The sequence below is a fragment of the Hemicordylus capensis genome, chromosome 6 (genome assembly GCF_027244095.1).
Source record: "Hemicordylus capensis ecotype Gifberg chromosome 6, rHemCap1.1.pri, whole genome shotgun sequence".
Lineage (NCBI taxonomy): Eukaryota > Metazoa > Chordata > Lepidosauria > Squamata > Cordylidae > Hemicordylus > Hemicordylus capensis.
The window spans coordinates 114,032,654-114,044,942 of record NC_069662.1 but is presented as its reverse complement, the minus strand read 5'-3'; the positions used below and the strand labels follow the sequence as shown (position 1 = coordinate 114,044,942).

The 12,289-nt window shown below is 41.5% G+C and overlaps 1 protein-coding gene across 2 annotated transcripts; it reads right to left on the bottom strand.

The window, feature by feature from the left end:
• Positions 1-5,502: 5,502 nt before the first annotated feature.
• Positions 5,503-12,201, bottom strand: DPH3 (diphthamide biosynthesis 3). 2 transcript variants are annotated; one of them, XM_053262177.1, is made up of 3 exons: positions 11,820-12,201; positions 8,363-8,437; positions 5,503-6,769 (listed from the first exon to the last, which is right to left on the bottom strand). In XM_053262177.1, exons 1-3 carry the CDS (start codon positions 11,925-11,927, stop codon positions 6,710-6,712), a joined length of 243 nt encoding a protein of 80 aa, XP_053118152.1. In that variant the 5' UTR covers positions 11,928-12,201; the 3' UTR covers positions 5,503-6,709. The 2 variants fall into 2 exon arrangements, with proteins under 2 accessions (XP_053118152.1, XP_053118151.1); XM_053262176.1 differs by having other exon boundaries at positions 5,503-6,775; positions 11,820-12,102.
• Between the last annotated feature and the right edge of the window lie 88 nt (positions 12,202-12,289).

The following is a 12,289-nucleotide window of genomic DNA, read 5'->3' as shown; positions in this document are numbered from 1 at the left end:
ATTATGGATAATCCGTATGCCAATATGATTGCTGATTTCTCTGATGTTTTTGCTGATACTCCTGGCACTGCCATACATTTCAAACATAACATTCAGATGAAGTCCAATGCAATATCTGTACAACACAAAGCGCCAACCACATGGAGTTTTTAATTCTACAGCATGCTGACATCATAAAGCTTGTTGATTCATCAGAATGGGTCTCTCCCATTGTTCTTGTATGGAAGTCAAATGTTACACTTTGAATGTGTGTAGATTTAAGAGATGTGAACTCCAACATGGTAGTGGATTGTCATCCATTACCTAATATAAGTGAAGTGCTGCTTACTCTGAAAGAGGCCTCCGTGTTCACAACTTTGGACTTGTCTTTGGCCTATCATTAAATTCTTCTGCTCAAAAGTTCTTGCAAATACATAGCTTTCATTACCCTAGAGGGCCCTTTTGAATTCAAAAGACTGCTCCTGTGCCCACTTAATTTCAGGATGACATTTTAGTGTATGGCACAACCACTGAGGAGCATGATGCTAAGCTGACAGAAGTCTTTAAAAAACTCTAGCAACATAGACTATCTTTGCAGAGAAATTTCAGTTTTGAACACTCAGTGACATTCTTGTGGCGTACATCCCAAAACAGACTTGCTGAGAGCTATTCGGGAAGCTCCAGAGCCACACAACAAGGATGCATGTAGGATTCTTACTCTAAATTTGTTAGACAATTTGCCTCAAAAGTTGCTCCATTGTATCTTCTTTTAAAGAAGAATGTATCATTTAACTGGGATGCATACTGCAAGGCTAGTTTTCAGACTATGAAATTGGCCATTGCTGAAAGCCCTGCTCTCACTTCTTTTGACACCATCAGGCACACTGTTGTATAACCACTGATGCTTCTGAATATGGTTTTGGTGCTGTCTTGACCCAACAAAAAGGAAACAGGGAATTACAGTTGCCTTTGCTTCCAGAGTGCTTATGGCATCAGAGAAGATGTATTCTGCCATTAAAAAAAGCTCTAACATGTTTTGGGGTGGTGAGACACTTCAGAAATTACTTGTGGGGCAGAAAATTCACTTTACAGTCAGACCATAAATCCTTATCTACTTTATTTACTATTTGGGGATCAAGTCAGGCAACCCCAAGAATAGGCCCAAATGGATCACCAGATTTATGGACTTTGTTTTCTAGGTAGAATATCTTCCAGATATTTGGAATACAACTTCAAATTTTTTATCTCAACTTCCACTTCCAGGCCAAGAGATCCCAGGAGAGGATGAAGGAGTAGTAATCGCACAAATAGCTTCATTAACTCATGGAGTGAACACATCTTCTGAATGGAAAGCGGCCCTCAGTGCTGATCAAGTGCTTACTAAACGCAAACCTTAACACAACTAATGGCCGACTATGCAAAAACAAGGTACCTGAGCATCTTCAACCATACATGCCCACAGCAGGTGAGCTGTCCCTTCTTATTAAGCTGGTGCCAAGGATTGATTGTTTGGTGGTACCTTACAAACAAAAGTGATCAAAATTGCCCATGAAGGTCACCTGGGCATAAGCTTGACTAAAAGGCAAATCAGAAAAAGTCTCTGGTGGCCAGATTGCAAGGCAGGCAGAAATTCAGCAAATGTATCTTTTCCTATAGCTACATTTCTGTGTTGGGAAAAGCCTTTTCTCACTAAGGGCAGCCCACACATTTGTGACTCCTACATGGAAGACAGCCTCTATGTGAGAGTTTCAATGCATAGAGGAGGTCCACAGATTATTTGCCTTGTTCTCATGGAGAGTTTTTTTTACTACTATGGCAAACTAGCTGTCACCTGAGGCTTTTTGAAGCAACTTGAAGGGGCCAAATTACATGTGTGCTAAAAACATCCTCGTGCTTCCATTCTCCTGACACCCCGCCCAACAATTAGCAACAGGAAGAGATGGAAACTAGACCGGGACCAGGGGACATCCCCCTCCCCCTGCAGTCCTATAAAAATCCTCCCGCTGAAACTGCTGTTTGCACCGATGGGAAGCAGGTTTCCTACTGGAGGAAATAACAGTTTGGATGAGGACAATTTTTGACAGGAGGACTACAGCAAGTAGGGAAACCCCCTTTCTCTGAGCTGCAGTCTCAAATCCAGATCATCCCTTCATGGGCGCTATTTTTTTTTTTTTTTTTTTTGGTGAGAGGATGGATGCATAATTATGCTTTTAGCATCATGTGTAGTTTGGCCCTATGTGGAGGCTGTAATGAATTAAGTCACACATCAAGAGTTTGTTTCATTAGGAAATAGAAAAAGTAAAAACTTTAAACATGAGTGTGCACTATAGTCTTAAATAATACTAGAGTAGGGTCTAGTAAATCCCAAGTCGCCTATGTCTACTATGAAGACAGTCTAGAAAGCAAGCAGAAAATTCTAAATTATTCTTGCACTATTTCACTGACCATTTGTAAAGGAAGCTGAAGTGGGCAACATGTAGTATATAAAGTGGGTGACTAGAACAAGTTTAAAATATTTAGCTACAGGTGTTTCTAACAGGATTTGCCATTGTTCATGTGAACACAGACATGGTCAACACACAAGTTTTTATGGTCCTTATCAACCAAGATATTCTGGTCTGCTCTTGACACACAATGTCAAAAACCTAGATCAGTTATTATTGAACATATTAACTGAAAGTCAGCCTGACAGGCCAGAAAGATTAGGTTGAGGGAAAGAATCAAGGCAAACGTAGGTGAGGTAAGATCCTAAAAAGCAGTTACTGTGTTGTAGAGTCCTCATTTTAGAGCACATTCCATTTTGCTCTATTTTTTATTAAGGTATACTGAGAAGAAGCTAAGTTGCCTATGCTGGTCGAGTACTATGTTCTGCAGTTGTGCATACTTTACTGCAAAATACATTATTCCAGACTCTGTTGGTATAAATAGTGAAATACAACTTTAACTATTTAAGAATGCATGTATAATATGTTTTATTTGAAAAAAAGTTTATATGTACTATAAGCAACAATGTTTGTTAAGACTACTAAAACTCAGTCAGATTCTCCAGTGGCAACTTATTAATGACAAACATATTGTCACTTGGTAGATGGAATGGTAGGGCCCTGAGAGGTAACCAGGGACTTCTACAAATGCTCTCAGTAGATTAACAATGAGCAGGTGTACAAGACATTCAAAGTCAGGCTATGAGATTGCCGCTTCTGGTGTTCCAAATAAGCATGTTTTGCAGAATGTGACATGTAGTCTCTGTTTGTATTTGCAAGGTTGCCAGTTCAGCTTTACAGATGAAATACAGCCAGATGTTCAGAGAGGATATGGACAGAAATAACAAATTTGGAGCAGGGGAGGAAACCCCATAAATATATACACTTTCTGACATTTTTGTGAACCCATTCACCACTATGCACTACAGAGCTCAGACCCAATCATAGCTTCACATCAATCACATGATGCACCCTGCTGTCTTGTGTACTGTGAGTAATGGAACTCTACCCACACCATGAAGGCTGTGGCACAACAGAAGTCTTCAGCTTTTCTGCACATGCTCAGCATGGCTGAGCAAGTGGGCTTTCTGGGAGATCAAAGCCTCTTTGAAGTTGGTGTTCTCTATGGTATAAATAGATCCTCATGGTCCAGTAAATAACAAGACAACAGCACAGAGATTACACACCTTGGTCCCGACTGTGACCAAGGCCATCCCTAGGATAAATAGCATCCTTGGCAAGGTTTATCTTTAGCAACACTGAAAAACAAACTGGAGCAGGAGTGGTTAGTTTTCCCAGAGTTGCCAAGTAGTATGGCCTGTGCAAGCTGAGTGTGGTGTCCCTTCAGGTAGGAGCCCTGGACAACGATGTGGCTCACCCACCCTTAAGTCCAACCCTGACCGTGATGCAATGGCATAGATCCAAGGCATGTCAGATGTCAATTATGTCATGACCTCATACTAGGGTCTAGCCCTATTTCAGTTTGGTTTGGCAGAGTGCCCAAAGAGCTTGTAATTCACTGAAAATGGTGTGTTCCCACCTCCAACACTCACAGAATCTAGCAAAAGTCAGATATTACACCTCTAGGCAAGAAATTGTCCTTATATAATAAATTTTAAATACACCTCAGACAGCAGCTACATGCAGGCAGAACACTTCTTGTACGGGGTATCGAGAGAGGTGTGTGTGTGTGTGTGTGTTTCACTAATCTCCCCCCCCCCCACACACACACAGCCCAGTAGACACCTGTGTCCACTGAAAATTTTTACCTCTAGTGTTTTTAGGCACTTGATAAATATGATCATTATGAATTTATTACCAATTCACCACTACTCTGTATCAGCACAAAATCAGCCCTGGAATATGCATAAGATCAGGCTGAAATGCCACTTGTATTAAGTTCAAGTTGTTCTAAAGCTAAGGCACTTGCTACATTATATAGATGTTAACATGAATTTACTTACTGTGTCCTACTGTAATAAGGTTTGGATGAGGAAAGCTGCAAAATGCTCCCATGCTTGCCTCAAATTTCTGAGAAAAGCAGCAGGTGAAACACCAAGAGAGTGACAATTTGGCAGGTCACAATGCCATGGTGACATTTTAGGGGAAAGTACACTATGAGCCCAATAGTGATGTCTTTCCCTAATTTTAAAGTTGGAGAAATGCTTCAGTGTAATTTTTCACAAGAATGAAGTCTCCAGTCAGATCCATTCCACTGAAACTAGAATACTGCCTACAACCAGGGGCGTAACTATAATAGGGCAAGGGGAGACAGTTGTCTGGGGGCCCACTGCCTTGGGGGGCTCCCAGAGGCAAGTCACAGGACTGACCTCCCCCAGCCAAGCACCCACCCAGGCTTCCTTCAGTTGTATTCATCCTCAAAAATTGATGTGAGTGTTCAGACCCGGAGCTACCAGAACAGTCTTTCTCTAGTACCATTTAAAAGACTTGCATCGTCCACAATTTACAAAACCTTTAAAAAAATAATTTAGGATGATGTTCTATTGTGGCACATATGTGTGTGTGTGTGTGTGTGTGTGTGATTTTTATATATATATATATATATATATATATATATATATATATATATATATATATATAAATTTTACTATGCTTTTTGTTACTACTGTTCAGCCTCATTTAAGATTTCTTTACTTCATGAGCTGAGATTCAGTGAAGGGGGGCATTTTAAAATCTTGTCTCTGGGCCCACTCCAACCTTGCTACGCCCCTCCCTACAACACAAGTTCATTTTATTTTAAGTGCAAAATAAATATATGTAGACATTTATTTTAAAGCCAGTCTAGAAACTTTGATATGAACACAATATTTTAGTGCCACCTTTTGGCCACCAAAAGCAACTGCTAAGTTAGATCACATGGATCTAACAACAAAGTTGCTGCTTAAAATACAAGCAGATCAAAGTCCTTCAAATGCATAGTCATTGCTTCAGTTAAAATTTGAGCAGGGTGCTTTGTTTTAAATATACTCAGTCCAGTAAGAGGTTACCAGAGTGAAGAAGAAGGAAAATACATCATACATAAATTTATGAAAAGCCAGCTTGTTCTTGTTCATAAAAGTCCAACATTAGAAAATTAAAATATTTTCACCATAAGCCTGAAAGATTTTTAGTTATACTGACATTACATGTAATCATTTAAAAACATGATGTTTGGGTGAACAGTTCAGGACCAAAAACCTACAGTGAGTTTTGTTCAAAACCTAAATAAAACAGAGGCTGTCAAGGTAAATTAATGTATTTTTTATCCACTTAAAGCCTCATCCAGAATGAGTTCATATTTAAATGGTGCTTAGTCATGACTAACTAGTCTGGGTGTTGCCCACTGTAAATATACACTTTTGGAAAGTGTTATTCACTCTGAAGATGCAAATCCAACTGAAAAAGTCCAATGCTAAAAAATGGGTAAGGCAGCTACAAATTTCAGATACAAATCTAGGAAGGTGCAAGTAACTGGATGTCTAGGAACACTAGTTGATGTAGAAGATATATAAAATGAACCACTCAATTCCATGCAGAGTTAAGCATACCTAAGCACACTGAAATGTGGGCTTAGGTATTCATCACTCTGCATAAGATATTTATGTATGTTTAGAAATACCAGCTGTTACCTTTGCTTACAGCAGCCCCAAGATGGATGGTAAGTCATATTAAGCTTCTGATTTTACCTAGATATACGTCTTTGGCATGGCACAATTGCACAAAACAAAAGACCAATGAGAGAAAAGGCAAAAGTTTCATTTCAATTGAGTCAGTCTGTGATACAGACATTTCTTCTTTGCAAACATCACAGAACTGTCTTCTTCCTTTTATTAGAGAGTCCAGGGCTTTGTTCTTTGTGCTGCCAGGAAAAATCCAGAATTGGAAAGCCAGCAACAGCTAGATTTGCAAGAAACACTTTTGACTTCTTCATGCATTGAGGACTGTCACCAATTCCATTTCATGCTGATTACTCTGAGTCATTAAAGAATTTCTTATAAATATGAACACGCGCGCGCACACACACACACACACAGAGTATATCGTTGTCATGTCAGTTCTTCCTTCCAAATTACTCAAATAACTAATGAGAAGCAGTTGACAGCGAAGCTTCAAGTGGAGAGTCTTCAGAACAGGTGTGTGTTCTCTACATAAATGCTGTATTCTCTGTTTAAATGTGTCCCCATGTGTTCTCTGTCTAGATATTGCCACAGCATTTTTCAAGAGCAGCATAGTTCATCAAATGATCATCAGCATTTAACCAGTTCCTTGTTTGTTGTAGGTGCAGATACTTCTTCACCACAAATAAACTGTTCCTTAAATAAATACATAAAATAGAATTCAAATTTTTTTCAACATTGTCACTGACACACAACCAGCCATATCACTTCTTGGCAACAAAGACATGCATTACAGAGAACAAGCTTTGTACATAAAGCCTGTTTCCAAAAGTATTATATATTAATGCAAGACTGGTGCTGATAAACTGTAAATGTGTAAACATCTATGTAAATATGTAGAGGTTATTTAACAGAGAACGAACCTTCAAAAAAGTCTATAGATCTGCAAAACGTTTTTATTGATTACCCAAGCACAACTGTTCCTCATTACAACAGTGCAGCATTGAACTTCAGGAGACTTATTTGCAATCCATGCTTAGGATGCATGGATTAATCCATGCTTAGGATTTATAAGCTATATATTAATTCTCCTGGGTGTGCCTTGGAATGTGCGTCCCAGAGCCCAGCTGATTGGCTGGGCGGTGGACACGCCTGATTGGCTGAGGCGCACCTTGGAGGATTGGTTGCCGCAGCGGCCCGGCCGTAGAGGCCAGAGGTGGCGGGCCTGGACCAGCCGTGGAGGCGGCAGTAGGGAGGAGAGGTGGCTGGGCCCGGAAGCAGAGACTGGGGCAGAAGTGGGGGAGAGGTAACCTCCGGCCCCAAAGAGCGTACAGATGCTCTGTGCGGGGTCGGCTAGTAAGCTAAATAAATTGCAAGGGGAAAAAATTAAAATCACCTCAACTTTAGACATGAACTCTTAATCCCTCTTTTCAAATATTATCTCCATCTTCTGGACATTAAGTAGGTCAAGAGAAATACTCTATTCTGTTATTGATTTATTTAACCCTTAACACCTCGGTGTCCTATTTCAATACTGTCAAGTAGACAATAGGTAAAACAGGCCAGAGGATTTTGTAGAGGACAGGAAAGAATATGGCTGGAAGTACCAGCTGGAACAGCCATGTATTCACTTCATGCCTCAGACCTGGAATACAGTAGGCTGTCAGTCAATTTGACTTTCACTAGAAGTTGCATGCTGCATCCAAAATTATCTGCATCCAAAATTATCTACACCAAAGCAAAGAAAGAAGGGTAGAAAAGCATAGTACCTTGTTCTATAGGAATGCCCCCCAAATCCTCTTATTTTTCATTTCATTTTTTTTTAACTAAAAGGAGCCACAAACTGGCTCTGTGCTTCAAAACTGCAGCAGAAATGACACCAGAAGTAATCACCAACCTGGCCGCAGACAGGTGAAAATTGCCTATATTTCATGCCGCAGATAAAGAAACAGGGTCTCTAAGATCCATCCGCGGATACATGAAACCGTGATCTGCAAAACTGCAGATAATGAGGGTCTCCTGTAAAAGCAGTTGGAAGTCAGAATATATCCTGAAAGCTAGAGCATGAAATCCAAGCTCAAGTCATAATCTGCAAGTCTGTTGGACCATCAGTGCATTATTAACTATGCCTGCAGCACTACAAGAAATACAATTAATTCAAAGCAAAGCATAAAAGTGCATGAAAGGCTGCTTGCCTCACAAATCGCAGCTACAGAAGTGCCTCCATGTATGTGAGTCTAGCGCAGGATAAGCACCACCATCTCTCCCACCCATCCCTCTCACCTTGTCATAGATGACTTTCACAATAAGTGAACAGCTGGGACAAGTAGCCACATCTTCACCATTCTCCAGATCTTCCTATGAGAGACACAAAAGAGTTTATCACCCTACAGACAAGGCATAGCTAGTAATCAAATTTGTGATAATGCCACAATGAAAATGGAGTTCAAAACAAATTCAGTATAGACACTACTTTTAAAGGAGCTTCTTTCTTCCTGGTTCATGACAGAGTCGGAGTAGTAACAGCAGGAGAGAGGACATGCTCTCAGCTCTTGCCTATGGGCTTCTCAGAGGCATCTGGTGCGCCACTGTGCGAAACAGGCTGCTGGACTAGATAGGCCTTGAGCCTGATCCAGCAGGGCTGAGCCTAATCCAGCAGAGCTGATCTCAATTAATTTCAAACACCTGTGAAAGGTGTGATTCAAGAGGAAGACATATGGGTGTCTGGAAGGAAAGTAAGGGGCACTGAACTTTAAGGACAGAGGCTGGCTTTATAAAAATTGAATCTCGGGGCTGGCTTCTGATTATTTATTTCTGGTTGAAAATACATCTGCGACCAGTTGGCTTAATTCCTGAGTTTCTCTCAGTTAGTCCCCAGTCACTATGGTGTGCTACAGTAACTACGAAACTCACCTCTCTAGGCTTAGACCCAGCTCAACTGCTGGAACTGGGTCTAGCGAATGTGAAAAGAGTAGTGAGACAACGCTTTGTTGATACTGAGATCCAAGAAAACTGGGCTGCGCTTCCAGAGTTTTATAGAGTTATAAGAACTAATATGGATCTTTCCCCCACAAAATATCTGTCGACAATTACTTTCTCTAAGTTTCGATGGATATTCACGAGAGTAAGGGTCAATTCCTTTCCATCTGCACTTCTAGCTGGGAGGTTTCAGGGTGTGCCTTTAGAAGAACGACACTGTAGTTGTGGGTCAGGAGATACAGAAACTGTCGCACATATCCTTCTCCACTGTAAACTCCATTTATATCCCAGGGAATGTCTTATTGCTCCTTTAATATGTAAACTGGCAGATCAATCTGATGATAACCTTGTAAAACATCTGCTTTCAGATAAAGATGCTTTAATTTCTATTTCTGTAGCTAAGTTTAGTTATATTGCTTTTAAAAGGTATAATGGGACATCATCCCAATTTTAAACTGTATATATATGTATACACATTTTAATGCTTATTAGTCTTTATTCTCTGTTTGGTCAATGACTGTAAATAAAATTACAGTACAATACAATAAGGGGCACTGATCTCAGAGGAACCAGGCCAGAAGTGGGGTACCATCAGAAAAAATCTGGATCTTGCACTGGTCCAAGTAGTGGATATAATCCAGCATGCCTTTAAAAAAAAAAGTTTCAGCTGCTTGCTGCTGTCTCTCCTTCTGGAAAAGAAAGATGTTGCCACTGTTGTGCACATTCTGGTAATTTCTGAATTATGCTACTAAGAGTTCTACAAAGGGATGCCCTTGAAGACAGTTCACAAATTCTACTTTTTTCCAAATGCAGCTGCACATTTATTAACCCTAGCCACATGAACCATATATGCTATTGCAAAGTAAGCTGCACTGACTGCTAACTGTTCCCAGGCATAAAACATGGTACTGATGTTTTATGCCTTAGGAGAGGTTCACCATAGAAAATACTTCCTCTCATTTGAATGTTCTTGCACATTTAGATCATCTAGTGGTATCCTATGTAGGAAGGTTGCCTTCCTTAGATGAAGCAAGGTTGGCATCCACAAGGAACAGGAACTTTTCCATAGTTGCATCCCATTTGTGCAATGGTCTTCTATCTCAAAAACCACACTGCTAGTTTATTTTTGGCCTTCGGAAAGGAGGTGAAAGCTGGTTTTGTTTCCAAAACTCCCCAGAACTTTTGGAGATGAACATTTTAGTGCCCATTCTTTTATGTATGAATTTTTGAAATTGACAAATTGACAATGAAATTGACAAATTGCAATAAAACCATATTGCCAGTTAAAGTACTGGCAATATGGTTTTATTGCAATTTGTCAATTTCATGGTAATTCTGTATGAAATGTTATGGTTGCAAGCTGGGCTCTCTGTAACAGAGATTCCCAGATGTTGTGGACTACAACTCCTATAACTGATTGATTGATTACATGCCGTCAAGTCGGTGTCGACTCTTAGCAGCCACAGAAAAATTCTCTCCAGGATGATCTGTCTTCAACTTGGCCTTTAAGGTCTCTCAGTGGTGCATTCATTGCTGTCGTAATCAATTTCATCCACCTTGCTGCTGGTCATCCTCTTCTTCTCTTTCCTTCAACTTTCCCCAGCATTATGGACTGCTCAGGGGACCTGGATTTTCGCATAATATGCCCGAAGTATGATAGTTTGAACCTGGTCATTTGTGCCTTGAGTGAAAATTCTGGATTGATTTGTTCTATGATCCATTTGTTTGTTTTCCTAGCTGTCCATGGTATCCTCAAAAGTCTTCTCTAGCACCAAAGTTCAAAAGCATCAATATTTTTTCTATCTTGCTTTTTCAAAGTCCAGTTTTGGCTTCCATAGAGTGTCACAGGGAAAACCATTGTCCGAACGATTCTAATTGTATTAGAATTGTAGGTATAGACACATCACAGCATCTAAATATCCTTTCCTTGGTAGGGTTCCTTCATCCCAAACCTACCAAGTGCTAGTCTGTGGCATAATGCCCTGATGTAAGAGAACACTATCTCTGAACAGAGATTACAGAGAACACTGTCTGCAAGCCACCACATGACTCCAGACACTGTCTTGCAAGCCACTGTATGACTCCAACATGAGTAGAAAAGCAGGACGGACCGACAGACACCTTACATCACCAATAGCTGTGCAGAAACAGCTATTTCAGCCAGTGCTGCTTTTGGCCTCTCCTGACAACCTGCCAGAATCCCCTCTTCGGCATAACCGAAGAGAGCTGGTCTTGTGGTAGCAAGCATGACTTGTCCCCTTAGCTAAGCAGGGTGTGCCCTGGTTGCATATGAATGGGAGACTAGGAGTGTGAGCACTGCAAGAGATTCCCCTGAGGGAATGGAGCCACTCTGGGAAGAGCAGAAGGTTTCAAATTCCCTCCATGGCTTATCCAAGATAGGGCTGAGAGAGATTCCTGCCTGCAACCTTGGAGAAGCCACTGCCAGTCTGTGAAGACAATATTGAGCTAGATGGACCAGTGGTCTGACTCCCTATATGGCAGCTTCCTATGTTCCTAACCCCTTCAGATACTGGCACCCTGACCCAGTAGAGGCTGGTAAGCATTGGCGCAAGGGGGGCAGGGGAGAACCTGGCCAACGAGGCAGAAGCCTCCCCCACCACTTTCCAGTCTGGCCCAGTCTCCCAGATGCCTCCGAGCCAGACATGCAGACAAACCCGCTGCGTTATGAAGCTAGCCCCACATAGGAGGCAAGCTGAAGCTTAATCTGCCCTCTCGGCGCCAGAAGCAGAAGCCCGCTTACCCGTGTAATAAGGAAGCGGTCTCCACAGGGACAAGGGTAGCTGTAAGTCTCCGTCTCCTCATCGTACTCGAAGTCCTCGATCTCCACTTCGTCGTGGAAGACGGACATACCGCATTAGCCGGGAGATCCCTCTCTATCAGCCTCCCTGCTTGGAAAACGCTTTTGCCACCGACGCCGCCGTCTCTCCCGCATGCCCAGCTGAGCCGGCTAACGTCATAAGCGCCTGCGCCACTGTCATCTTTCTTCCGAATGAGCGTCACTCAGATCTCTGAACCAATCAGCGCTCAAGAGAGAGAGCACCCATTATGTTGACGTTTTCTACGCGAACCCTGAGAGCCAATCAAAATGTAAGAAAGAAAACATGTTGCCGGCTACGCATGTGTCCCAAGCTCCTGGTCGTCTCGTCTTTTTCTCGTAACGTTCGCCCGCTCTTCAGCTACTGTCACGCTCCAAGGAGGCAGCCAATGAGA

Coding starts and splice junctions, on each gene's coding strand:
- DPH3 (XM_053262176.1), bottom strand. CDS start 11,927: ATGTCCGTCTTCCACGACGAAGTGGAGATCGAGGACTTCGAGTACGAT. Junction 8,438..11,819: donor ACCGCTTCCTTATTACACGG/GTAAGCGGGCTT, acceptor TGTCTCTCATAG/GAAGATCTGGAGAATGGTGA. Junction 6,776..8,362: donor TGAAAGTCATCTATGACAAG/GTGAGAGGGATG, acceptor TATTTATTTAAG/GAACAGTTTATTTGTGGTGA.